Source organism: Chelonoidis abingdonii, chromosome 11 (assembly GCF_003597395.2).
Source record: "Chelonoidis abingdonii isolate Lonesome George chromosome 11, CheloAbing_2.0, whole genome shotgun sequence".
Taxonomy (NCBI): domain Eukaryota; kingdom Metazoa; phylum Chordata; order Testudines; family Testudinidae; genus Chelonoidis; species Chelonoidis abingdonii.
The window spans coordinates 30,690,977-30,704,109 of record NC_133779.1 but is presented as its reverse complement, the minus strand read 5'-3'; the positions used below and the strand labels follow the sequence as shown (position 1 = coordinate 30,704,109).

The window sequence follows — 13,133 nt, the reverse complement described above, 5'->3', positions numbered from 1 at the left end:
TTAGCGCTACAGCGGTGTTGTGGAGCTCAGCCGGTGAGAGGTGGAGTGCGGGTGGTTGTGGAGCTCCGCCAAAAAGCGTGGGGCCTGTTGGGGTTGCAGGGATCTTGGGCCGGGAGTGAAGGGTCTCCGCTGTGTGGTTGCGGGACTCTAGCCAGTTCGTCACCAGCGGGCCTCCGAGACTCAGCCGGATTGGGCGGAGCAAATAGCCGACAGAGATTGCGGGTCTCCCGCAAGGACGGGGCCGCAGAGTTCGGGAGTCTGGCGCAGGAGTGGGTTCGGTTGCTGGTCGTGTGTAGTGGGGTGCGGGACCTGCCACAGGTGCCAGCTGTGGTAGAGATCGCGTGGATGGGGTTGTGGGCTTCGGACCAGTGGGAGCTTGCAACCAGCATAGTTTGCAGGGCTCGCAATTACGGTGGGGAGAGTGGGGGCATGCAAGGTTGCCTTCGGCCAGGAAAGCGGGGCCATGAAGGTGCGGGGCTCCTTGGTTCAGCTGGTGTGGGGGCTGCGGAGCCTTCCTGCCTTGCCAACTAGGCCTGTGGATGGGGAGCTGTGGGGGTGCGGGTGGGGTCTTTGGCCGGGAGAGAGGTCGGTGCTTTCATGGGTTGTGTGTGAATTGTTCTCTAGTCGATTTTGTTGGATAGGGATTCCTGTTTTCAGTTTCGCCTGGTACATGAGGCCTCCGTTCTTCCTTCGGCGTGTTGGAGATATGGGCGTGACCAGGTGGGTGTAGCGGTCTCCAGCGAAGTGGGACGGGATTGCTCTGGAGTTGGGTGGCGGTGCTCTGTGCTGGGGCGGCGGTGGAGCTTTCAGTGTTGGGTAGCCTCTGAGGCCTCGGTTATTTGAGAGAGCTGCATTCTGTGCATGTGTCATGTCTAGCTGGGTATAGCCTGGGCATGAGAATGCCTCTATCCGGGCCGAGAAAGGTGCCAATGGGTTGGGCGAGACTGTCTGGCTCGAGTGTTAGCTGGTGCCTGGACCTGTCGCTCTCAGCTGCCAATCAGGGTATGACCGTAGCAGGGACTGCTGGTGCGCAGCAGGCACTTGTCGCTGAAGGAGCGGGTGCTCCGGTATTACTGGTGCAGGCGTCGGAACTTTGGGGGTAGCGGGTCTGCTTGTGGGGGTCTTGCTCTGCTAGGTTGTGCGGGGGCTCTAACTGGGGTATCGGGCCTCCGAGCTCCGGCTGGGTGAGTGGAGGGCTTGTGTGCGTGGAGTTGAAGGGGCTGCTGGCGCATTGGATGATTGCTGGGCTCACGTGCGGAGAGCGAATAGGCCCGATGGGGTTGCAGGGCATCTGGTCTGTTGTTAGGTGAACTATATCATGCTTCAATAATAACCAATCAGAATTCATCGAGGATAGGTCCCGTTCCCAATGGGCTATTCAGCCGGATGTTTTCCAGAATAGTCTGGGCGATGACGTCAGTCAGCGAGTTGGGCCACTGGTTTCTCTTACAACTGATTGTACCTGTTCTGTCTATCCCTCTTAGCATCCTGGCATGTTGTCCAATTCAGAAGACAGATACTAGCTAGATATGGACTTTGTGGGCGACCTAAGTATGGCCGTATTTGCTCATAATTTTCCTTAGGCTGTTTTGGGACATTCTTTTAGCTACCTCCTTTTGCGTCCAAAGGCTACAAAATGTGGCAAGTCCCACCCCCTGTGCATGCAAACCCTGGAAAAGACAGAAAAGCCCAAGAAAAAACCCCCACTTCGTCACAGTAACCAGCACAATCGGCCTGCTGGTGTCACACACGCACACCTGTGCAGGGGTGTTTGAGGTGGGCTTGCAGTGGCAGCCCCCTGGTCCAGATCAGCTCAGCTTTCTCCTCGGGGTTCCCTCGCTGGCTCCTCCTTCATAAAGACAAAATACCCCCACCTAACCCCTCCAGGGAGCTGCTAGTAACTTTTATCCATCCCCAGGGGATAGTCATTGCATATCCAGTCTGCTGCTGATCTTGTTAGCTCTTGATGCATCACGTTTTTATCACACTCTAGCCCAGGGCCAGGATTTCCAGCCCTTATCTGAGTGCTAGGGGAGGAATCAGATGGTGCATTTGACCGAACCCAGTGTTAAATAGGGGAAGTCCTGACCAAACGGAACTGAATTGATCGGGGGCAGGGGTTGGGACCCTGCTGTGATAGTAAATACACCAGCACCAAATTGCTTCTGTGAATCAAAGTCTCCTTGTTTTAGGGATTTCCAAAAACCTGACAACTGTGGCAGCAGCCAGAACTGACCCCTTTCTAATGGGCCTTTCTATTTTCCTCTGTAGATTGGACGTTGCATTTGTAACAGATTCTTTTTGTCGCTAGCCACCTCTTTTACTCTAACACGGCTGCCACTCTGAAACTCTTTTACTCTGTTGGTCAGCCATGGCAGCCTTTTTCGGGGCCTGTTATTGGTTTTGGTTTTTTAATCTGGGACCTATATTTCGTTTGAGTCACTGTTACAGTGTTTGAAATCATTTTCATGCAGCTTGGAGGCATTTCACTCTTGTGACTGTTCCTTTTCATGTCCGTTTAACCAGCCTCCTTATGTTTGTGGAGCTCCTCGTTCTGCAGGTAAATGCTCCTGGGGTGGGTTACTCTGGTATTTCTTCCCCCCACCCCAAGAATGTTACCTTGTGGGTGCTACCACTGAGCAGCTCTTGGAGCAGATCCTGTTTGCCACCTGGGACTAAATCAGGTGGGCCTCTCCCAGGTGGGTTCTGGGACTAGCTTCTCCAAGAAGCAGCCATTAACGGTGTCTAGAAATGTATCTCTGCACCCCGTCCTGTGGTGACATGTCCCCACTCAGTATGAGGAGAGATGAAATCCCCCATTGTTACTGGGTTTTCTGTTTTGTAGCCTCTCTAATCTCCCTGAGCCTGTCACAGTCACAGTCACCATCCTGGTCAGGGGGTCGGTAAATCATTCCTACTGCTCTGTGCTTATTCACGCATGGAATTTCTATCCACAGAGATTCTCTGGTTCCGTCTGATTCTGATTTTCACTATATTTAACTCCGTGCTTCCCTTCACATACAGCGCCGCTCGCCCACCAGCACAGCTAATCTATCAGTCCTGTATATATTGTACCCCGGTATTACAATGTCCCGGTTATCATCGTTCCACCAGGTTTCTGTGATGCTGCCTGTATCAATAGCCTCATTTAATACCAGGTGCTCAACTTCACCCATCTTAATATTTAGACTTCTAGCATTTGTGTACAAGCACGTAGAACATTTGTCACTAGTTAGTTGTCTGCCTTCGTGTGATGTCATTGAATGGGACTCTTTCATTTGACTGTTTCTCTGCAGTTCCTACCTGCACTTTATCAACCTCTATCCCCTCCTCTCTACTAGGATGTAGAGAATCCCCTTCAGTAAATCCTCCCCTAACGGATGTCTCAGAGCCGTGTGCTTCTGCACATCTCTCAGCTCCCCTCTCCTCAATGAATGGTTAAATTTGCCACACCAGCAATCTGGTTCTGTTTTGGCTTCTGTGCAGCCCATCCTTCCTGTACAGGCTCCTCCTTCCCCACATGGTTGCCCGGGTCCTAACAAACCTAAACCCGCCTCCCAGCACCATCGTCTCATCCATGCGTTGGGGCCCTGCAGTTCTGTCCGTCTTACTGGCCCCGTGCGTGGAACTGGAAGCATTTCAGAGAATGCTCCCAGGGAGGGTCTGGACTCAAATCTCTGACCTAGCAGCCTAAATATGGCCTCCAGGACCTCCCTCCTGCCCTTCTCTACGTCACTGGTACCTACATGTACCACGACCACCAGCTCCTCCCCAGCACTGCACAGATGTCTGTCTAGAGATCCACAACATTCGCACCCAGCAGGCAATTCCCCGTGTGGTTCTCCCGGCCATCACAACCCAACTCTCTAATAACCAACCCCCCATTACTGTCTCCTGTCTCTTCCTAACAACAGGGTCCCCTCCCCTGGAGGGCTTTCCTCAGTGCGAGAGGATACCAGGACATCTTCTGGAAGGAGGGTCCCAACTACAGGACTCAGTTTCCCTCTGTTCTCCTTCCCCGAGACTTTCACCCTCCCCAGTAGCACAGAAGCTGCCAGTCTGGGGCTGGGCCTGCTCTGCTGTGTCCCGGAAAGCCTGGTCTGTGTCCCTGGCTGTCTCCCTGAGCTCCTCCAGTTCAGTCACTCCGGTCCCCAGAGCCCATACTCCATGTCCGAGAGCCCGGAGCTGCATGCACCAAATATTCATGTACGGATGGGTTGCATTCAGGGCAATAAACTGGATACCCCCACCCAGCTGCTGCCGTCTGCCTGCATTATTTTGACTCTTCCCCAGGGGCGGGGGGGGGTGTTTGTTTGTTCTTTGTGTGTGTTGCATTATTGGCCTAAGTTTAGAGAATGTTTATTAGAGTGTGTTTGCATCTCATGCTCCCTCACAAATAGATAGATAGATAGATAGATAGATAGATAGATAGATAGATAGATCGATCGATCTTTCATCCAAGGATTTCAATATACTATTATAACATGAATGAATCCAACTCGCCGAGAGACAGCTGAGTTTTATTAGCAGGGGGGCAGTGATGTTCATCGCCTGTGTTCGCGCAGCACCCGTGCAGCTCGGGATCCCATTGCGCCAGGCACTGCAGTGAGAGGCCATTCCTGACCCAAAGAGCTGGCAAGGCTAAAAGACGCGGGTTGGGAAGGGAAATTGAGGCACGGAGCAGGGAAGTGATGTGCCGAAGGTCACGTGGGGGCTCAATGAGGAAGGGAGAGGCCAGGGAATCCAGGCGGGGAGAGCCAGAGCCCGCGGCCTGCAGCAGGAGGGTCACGCCCAGAACCGTCTGGTTGCCAATGGAAACCAGACATGAGGTAATCGCGGCATGAACTTGAACTTGGGGGACTTAGGGAGCAACACAGAGGAGGCCACTCGAGAGCAGCAGCGATTCTCTCGAGGCTGCAGGGCAGGAGCTCTCTCAGCCCCAGCCCCTCCGGCCTGGCTGAGCACTCCCCGACCCGAGGCCTCGGCTCCAGCCAGGCCCGGTCTGTCGGCGGGACGCCCGGCACAGGGAAGGAGCCGGTGACTCCTGGGATTGAGAGTCCCGGCTCTGGGGCCCTGTGCGGGAGTAGGAGCGGAGGAGTTTGTGGCAGGGCCTTGCTGGTGCTGGGGCGCGGCTCTAGATTCCGGAGCCGGTTCTGCCCCACAATGCACAACCTTGGCAGTGTCTAGGGGCTGTACACGTGGGGCCAGATAGAGAATGCCAGGGCGGCATGAGGGAGGCACCAGCAGCCCACTCTGCCCCCCCCCCCCAGCCCCTTGGGGGAAAATCACCCTGCAGAATAGCAGCCGAGCGCAGGGAGGTTGGAGTAACAGCTCCTCCGGGAGTTCTCAGTCGTTATCTAGTGGGTGCTGCCAGGCAGGCTAGGCCTGATGCTCTGCAGGAGCTTTGCCAGTGATCTGGAAATGAGCATGAAATCCTGCTGCTGACGTTTGCGGGTAAGGCAGGGTTGGCTCAGTTGTAATGAGCGCCGAGGACAGAGCAAGCTGGGTCACTTGCCCAGCTTTACAGCAGGGAGCGAGGAAGGCCGGGCTGGGGCCTGGCTCTGGAAAGCAGTGACCGTAAAGGAGTTAGGGGTCAGAGTGGACTAGCACCCCAGTGTGAGGCTAGTGGGACCTGTGGCTGGCTAGAGGGGCGTGGCAGGGGGCAGCAGGGAGGTGATTGTACCTCTGCGCCTGGCGTTGGTGAGTCGATCCTGGACACCGCATCCAGTTCTGGGTCTGCAATTTAAAGAGGATGGTTAAAAACTGGGGTGGGTGCAGAAAAGAGCCGCAGAACTGATCTGAGGGCTGGAGGGAATGGCCGGCAGTGCGGGACTGGCGGAGCTCGGTCTGGCCTGTGAGAAAGGAGATCAAAAGGGCACTCGATTATAGCGTCTAAGCACCGTGGTGAGGAGAAACCCAGGGCCTAAAGGCTCCGTGATCTGGCAGAGCAAAGACCAATGGCTGGAGGTGAAAATCTCCCATTGCAACGGACCGTGAGAGAAACAACTCTGATGTCACTCGCCCCAACGGGGACAGGACTCTCAGCAGAGGGGGAGCCAGGCACGCAGTGAAACGGACAATGCACTCGCCCGGTGCCAGGGTAACGGGCTCAGAGGTATTGGCTGATCCAGCTTTAAAATCTCTGGATCAACGATGTGGGGCTGGGCCACGGCACAAAGGGGCCCTGGGCTGTGGTGTGGCCCCCCAGGCAGTCCCTGCAAGGGAACAGACTGCGCGTGGGGCTGCCCCTTTCCTGGACCCAGCATTGCTGCCCCCTACTGGAGGTGCTGGTGGGGCCTCCCCATGCTGGCAGCGGTGCAAGAACTGAGCCTCCATCCCTGTCTCACCCCGTCAGGGTGGGGGCTGGCACCTAGAAGGGGTTTGGCCCAGTGCACTGCACTCCTCTGCACCCCGACACACAGCGAGGGGGAAATATGCTGCAGATGCCGGCAGCCTGAGCCCTAACACTGAGGTCGTTGGTCCGCTTGGGGCCAGATCCTCAGCTGGTGTAAATCTGCAGAAACTCTGCTGAAATTCCCTTTACACCAGCTGACCACGCCTGGCCCACTCGCAGGGCTCGTGTACCCAGCTCGCAGGGCTTCGGTTCCCCACAACAGACAGGCAGGCGAGTGGGGCAGGGGCCCTTGGCTGGGAGAAAGTCTTGTCTAGTGGGCAGAGCACCAGATGGAAACTCAGGCAACCTGGCGTCTGGTCCCAGCTCTGCCATGGCCCTGCTGGGTGACCCTGGGCCAGGCACTTCCATGCTCTCTTTCCCCACCTGTTTGTTATCTGCATGTACAGCCCCTAGCGCACGGGGCCGTGCCTGGGGGCTCTAACTAACAGCCGTGGAGAGCAGGAGAAAGCCCGTCCCAGGGGCAAGCTGGGGACACTGAGGCAAAGGCAGGTGCACTGTGCATAACCCCCCACCGGGACATTGCCACGTGGCGCCTGGGGCTGGGGGAGCTGGAGAGCTGTCCATGCCTTTGCTTTAGGGCACTGCTCCCCTCTCCCCATCCCTCGCTGTATTTAGCCATGGGGGGTGGTGATGAAGAACTGAACGTTTGCGGGGAAAGGCAGCAAGGATCATAAATCGTGACAGGAGCTGTTGGGAAGGGAGGAGGGACCCTGGCTGTGCATGCAGGGCCACTGACAGGGGCTTGGCTCCGCTGCCCTGTGGCACCCCTGGCTGGGGCTGGCAGGAGGGGTCAGTCCTGCCCTATAAACCACACTCCCCTTGGCTAATTGGGGCAGGACTCAAACTACACCTGAGCCCTGGCTTCTCTTCAGCAGGCGGATGACACCCGCCTCTGGGGTTGGGTTTTGGAGGGCAGCTTGCACCGCGGGCACCCACCCAGTGCCAGCTAGCGAGGAGAGAAGCTCTATGATTGCAGAAGAAGCTGGCAAATTACAGGCTCCTGCTCTGCAGAGCAGAGGCAGCCGTGGTACTAATGGAGACTTTTACATCCCTTCAGTCCCTCTCCTCCCCCGCTGGCACACCCCATGGCTGCCGCGGGAGTGGGAGCTGCAGACAGAAGAGTGGCAGGGGGCTGTTGGCTTTCCGGCCAGAGGTCGCACAGAGTATGTAGCCCATAGAGGGGACCCTGCCCTGAGGACTCACTGGGCCTTGGGCTCTGGTGGTGGTGAAAGTGGGCCTGGGAGGGCTGCTTTTCGCTGTAGGGGGCACCTTGGAGATCCCAGTCTTGTGCATCCAGGCATAGGCCTGGAGCACCCATGGAAAAAAAATAGTGTGTGTTCAGCACCAGTGGGACCCACCAATCAGCCCCCCCCCCCATCAGCTGTTCAGCAGCAGGCAGGAGGTACTGGGGGGCAGGAATGGGGCCTTGGGGGAAGGGGTCAAGTGGGTGCAGGGTCTGGGGCAGAGCAGGGGTCAAGCACCCCCGGGGAAATCAGAAAATCGGCACCTCTGCACCCAGGGATGCTCTCTGGAGGGGGGGCTAGCAGGAGGGAGGAGGGCGTGACTCCAGATCATCTGTGAGGGAAGAGCTTGTACTGAGAGAGCTGAACTATGCTGGGTTTGCTCAGTGCCCGTGTGACTCAAACACTCGAAAAACCCTTGGGAGAAAAACTCTGTGTTAAAAAATGTAACACTCCAGCCCCCTGTCGACTGAGCCAGTCTCATCCTCCTGCTCCTCCCCAGGGAGTCTATCTTAGGTACTTATCTGGCTCCCATCACCATAGCCTCTGGACATCTCACAGTCTTCAGCCTCATAACGCCGCATGAGGCTGGGATGTGCTCTTATCCCAAATGCACAGAGCGGGCACTGAAGCCCTGGCCCTATTGGAGTCAAGGGCAAAACTCCCATTCAGCTCAATGGAGACAGCTGTCGCCACCCAGCATTCAAGTCTGTGGTATAGGAGGGACCTGAACTCAGGTCTCTGGAGTCCGAGGCTCATGCTGTAACCACTGGTCCATGCTCCCTAAGCCCCCCACACCAGAAAACATCCTGTTAAAAAAAATCAGTCCTTTTCCCTCATAGATTCATAGACTTAAGATCAGAAGGGACAATTATGGTCATTTAGTCTGACCTCCTGCACAATGCAGCCCACAGAATCTCACCCACCCACTCCTGTAACAAACCCCCTAACCTATGTCTGAGTTATTGAAGTCCTCAAATCGTGGTTTGAAAACCTCAAGCTGCAGAGAATCCACCAGCAAGTGACCTGTGCCCCATGCTGCAGAGGAAGGTGAAAAACCTCCAGGGCCTCTGCCAATCTGCCCTGGAGGAAAATTCCTTCCTGACCCCAAATATGGCGATCAATTAAACCCCAAGACTCACCAGCCGGCACCCAGGAAAGAATTCTCTGCAGTAACTCAGATCCCATCCAACATCCCATGCGACAGACTACTGGGCATACTTACCTGCTGATAATCAAAGATCAATTAGTTGCAAATTAGGCTATCCCATCATACCACCCATCCATAAACTTATCAAGCTTAGTCTTGAAGCAGATGTGTCTTTTGCCCCCACTACCTCCCTTGGAAGGCTGTTCCAGAATTCACGTCACTCTGATGGTTAGAACCCTTCATCTAATTCAAGTCTGAACTTCCTAGTGTCCAGTTATATCCATTTGTTCTTGTGTCCACATTGGTACAGCTTAAATAATTCCCTCCTCCTGATATTTCCCTCTGATATATTATAAGAGCCATCATCCCCTCAGCCTCTTTTGGTTAGGCTAAAACAGCCAAGCTCTTTCATCTCTTTCATATGAAGATTTCCATTCCGGATCATCCTAGTAGCCCGTCTCTGTACCTGTTCCAGTTTATCATCTTCCTTAAACATGGAGACCAGAACTGCACACAGTATTCCAGATGAGGTCTGACCAGTGCCTTGTATCAGGCCAGCCTACTAGATTTCACCCTCCCCAAGCATGGTGGCACACGTGAGGGGCTGGCGTTCGTGCGAGGCCTCGCCAGCCCGCGCGCTTGGTGGACCTCCACAGACGTTTCTGCGGACAGTCGCCGGTTCGCGGCTCTGGCGGAGCTGCCGCAGGTGTGTTGAGGGAGTCCACCGGAGCCGCGGGACCAGCAGACCGTCCGCAGCCACCCTGTGGCAGCTGCACCAGACACCTGCTGCCCTCCCCAGCAACCGGCAGAGCACCCCCACGGTGTGCCCCCCAAGCACGCACTGGCACGCTGTGGCCTGGAGCCGACCCTGTGATAACAGTACTAACACCTCCTTATCTTTACTGGAATACCTCGCCTGATGCATCCTAAAACCACATTTCATATCACTTTCGCGGCATAGTCATCCTGGATCAACCAATACTCTGAGGTCTTCTTCCTCTTCTGTTACTTCAACTGTTGTGTCCCCAATTTATAACTAAATTCTTGTTAATCCCTAAATGCATGACCTTGCACTTTCACTATTAAAATTCATCCTGTTACTATTACTCCAGTTTACAAGGTCATCCAGATCTTCCTGTATGATAATCCCCGGTCCTCTCTGTGTAGCAATACCCACCAGCTTTGTGTCATTGCAAACTTTATTAGGCATATTCCCACTTTTTGTGCCAAAATCAGTAAAAAAAGATTAAATAGCGATTGGCTCCAACACCGATCCCTGAGAAACTTCCACTAGTAACCTCCCTCGCAGCCTGACAGTTCACCCTTCAGTACGACCCGTTGTAGTCTCCTTAACCAGTTCCTTATCCACCTTTCAATTTTCATATTGATCCCCATCTTTTCCAATTACTAAAATTCCCATGTGAACCGTGTCAAATGCCTTAACTGAAATCAAGGTAAATTAGATCCACTGCGTTTCCTTCGTCTAAAAATCTGTTACCTTCTCAAAGAAGGAGATTCAGTTGTTTGGCACATCTACCTTTTGTAAAACCATGTTATCTTTGTCCCAATTACCATTGACCTCAATGTCCTTAACTATTTTCTCCTCTTATTTTTTTCCAAGACCTTATACTACAGATGTCAAATTAACAGGCCTATAGTTACTTGGATCGCTTTTTCTTCCTTTCTTAAAATTGGACTATGTTAGCATTCTCCAGTCATGGTTACAACCCTGAGTTACTGATCATTAGAAGTTCTTGCTATGGCTTGCACTTTCATGTGCAGTTCCTTTAATATTCTTGGATGAAGATTACGGGCCCCGATTTCGTCCCATTACTGTTCGAGTTGGCTTCTACCTCAGATGTGGTAATATCTACCCCAGATCCTCATTCCCATTTGACTCCTCCATTATCCTAAGCTCCTCATTAGCCTCATTAAAAGACCGAGGCAAAGTATTTATTAGAATATTTGGGCCAATGCCTCAGATTGATCCTTAAGACCTCCTTCCATCTCATAGTGGGCTCTAATTTATATGTTTGTGTGGTCTTGTTTCGATAGCGAGGCCACTCTTTCGTTTCTTTGTTTTCTTCTTTTTTATGTGGCTATAGAACCTTTTACTATTGGTTTTAATTCCCTTTGCAAGGTCCAACTCTACATGGCTTTTGGCCTTTCTCACTTCATCCCTACGTATTCTGACCTCACTAAGGTAGCTTTCCTTGCTGATCCCTCCCATCTTCCACTCCTTGTAGGCTTTCTGCTTTTTCTTAATCACCTCTCTGAGACACTTGCTCATCCAGCTTGGTCTACAACTCCTGCCTGTGAGTTGTTTCCCCTTTCTTGGGATGCAGTTTCTGAGAGTTTCTCCATTAGAACCCCCTTCCCAAGAGGCCTCCAGTCCTGAGTGGCTGCCCTGAGGCTGCTGCAAAAGAGCGAGGTCCAAAGGGCACGTTCAGGTCACTTTTCCACCTGCTCTTCTTGGGTTGGAATAGGCTGGGCCTCGGGGGAGACAGAAGAGCTGCTGGAGCCCAGCTGGGGTGAGGATGGAGCGGGACGTACGTCAGAGCAGGATTATCAGCCAGAGCTGCCAGGACTCCAGGGCCCTGCGGCCTGTTCCTCTCAGGGCCACACTTCTCAGGCCAGTTCCCACATGGGATCCTCCTGCTCTGTTTTCAGAATTTCCCCAAATATCTCCCAGGTGGGTCGAGGTCTCGCAGGGTTCGCCTGGTCTCGACCTGAAACACACTTTCCCCCGATAAAAGCAGGTGCTGATTGATGGATGGGTTGGGGGTGACTCCTCTGAGATGGGGGTAGTGTCTCCCATTCTGTGGCTTTCTGGTGGGTGGGAGGTGGTGTGGCTGGAGGATCGGCGTGCTAGGCTAGGGGTCAGGAACCCTGTCTCCGAGTCCCCGTTCCACCAGCCACTCACTTTGTGTCAGTTAGGCCCTTGTCTTCAGAGAAGCTCAGCAGCTGCAGTGTTGTCCTCTGGGGTTTGTGCCTCAGTTTCCCCACCTGTAGCTTGGAGCTAATGTTGACACCCCTCTTGGCAGTGTCGTGATGCGCTCGGTGCTTTTCAGAAAGCTTCTGGCCTCGGCCCGTGGCTCCGTATGTCCTGCAGGGCAGGTTCTGTCGCTGAGCGGAGCTGATCGGATGGTGCTGGAGGGAGCAGAGGCAGCAGGGGGTAAGAACAGTAGGGAAGGAAGGAGAAAAGCAGAGCGGGCAGAGCTCTGACATGTCGGGAGCTGGCTGAACGCGAGGACCTGCGGGATGGTGCGATCTAGCTGAGTGGGGTCATCTCCACGGGCCACAGCTGAACTCAGCAGACACCATTGGCATCTGACTGGGGCCAAGCTGGGGCATTCGCTCCCTCCCTGCCTGGCAGAGCCCAGACCTCACACACCACACATGTCCCCCCCTTTTGGAAATGTGACTGCAGCAAGGAGGATCTCGCAGGGAGCACAGCTGGGCCCAGATGCTCAGGGCACTCAATAGCTCAAAGCAGTGGTATGTCCCTGTAAGGCACAGGGGGAAACTGAGGCACAAAGAGTAAGTGAGTTGCCTGAGATGGGCCAAGAGTAGCTGCAAGTCCCCTCCCCAGTGCCCCAGCTCAGAAATGGCAGGCAATGGGCACCAGCAAGCCCTGCAGTGACCCAGGTAACTCCTGAGCCCACTTCAAGCCAGTGACCATGGGGGTCGGGTCCCTTGGCTTCTAATAAATTGAAAGCTGAGGCTGAGGCTTACGAGCTCCCATCAGCCTTTGCTGGGAGTGGGGGGAGAGGCTTGTATGCAAATCAGTAACAGCGGCATCTGTTCTTTCTTTCCTGCTCAGTCCTGGTACCTGGGATAATCGCAGCTGCCCCGTCCCGTCACCTCCCTTCTCCTCTGCTTTGGGCGTCCCGAGAGGAAAACAAGTAACACAGCCCCAGGCCCAGCCTTTCGGTGAAGATGGAGAGAGCGAATTAACGATGACGACGACAACGACAAAAAGAAATCGAGACCCACACCCAAGACGTTACAAGGAAGGAAGGAAGGAAGGAAAAGGTTCAAACTTTTTTAAAAAGTAAAAACAAACAAGAACCCTACAGACAAAACAGCGTTCCACACGCGCGGCGATGCGGAGTCCCGTTTGCCAGAAACACTATTTGCCCTGCCGGCCGACCTCCTGGGAAGAGAACGGACACAGCTCATCACACAGGTCTGTCCCAGCAGCAGCAGCAGCAGCGCCGGAGTCTCGCCTGCACTTCTCCAAAGGGTTGTATATGCAAAATTGTCTTTCTGATTTCCTCTTTCGTTCTCGCCTCTCGTGAGTAGAAAAGAACAAATTTCCCAGGTT

The 13,133-nt window shown here is 54.1% G+C and overlaps 1 protein-coding gene across 6 annotated transcripts in view; it reads left to right on the top strand.

The window, feature by feature from the left end:
• Positions 1-12,778, top strand: part of NFIC (nuclear factor I C) — a 148,330-nt gene extending 135,552 nt beyond the window's left edge. For 3 of the 6 annotated variants that reach the window (XM_075070840.1, XM_075070835.1, XM_075070837.1), the window contains one exon: positions 3,915-4,253. In XM_075070840.1, the coding sequence (XP_074926941.1) occupies positions 3,915-4,043 (129 nt within the window). In that variant the 3' untranslated portion in view covers positions 4,044-4,253. Of the gene's footprint in view, positions 1-3,914; positions 4,254-12,629 lie in introns of those variants that run through there. The other 3 variants (XM_075070838.1, XM_075070836.1, XM_075070839.1) reach the window with 2 other exon arrangements.
• Positions 12,779-13,133: the final 355 nt, after the last annotated feature.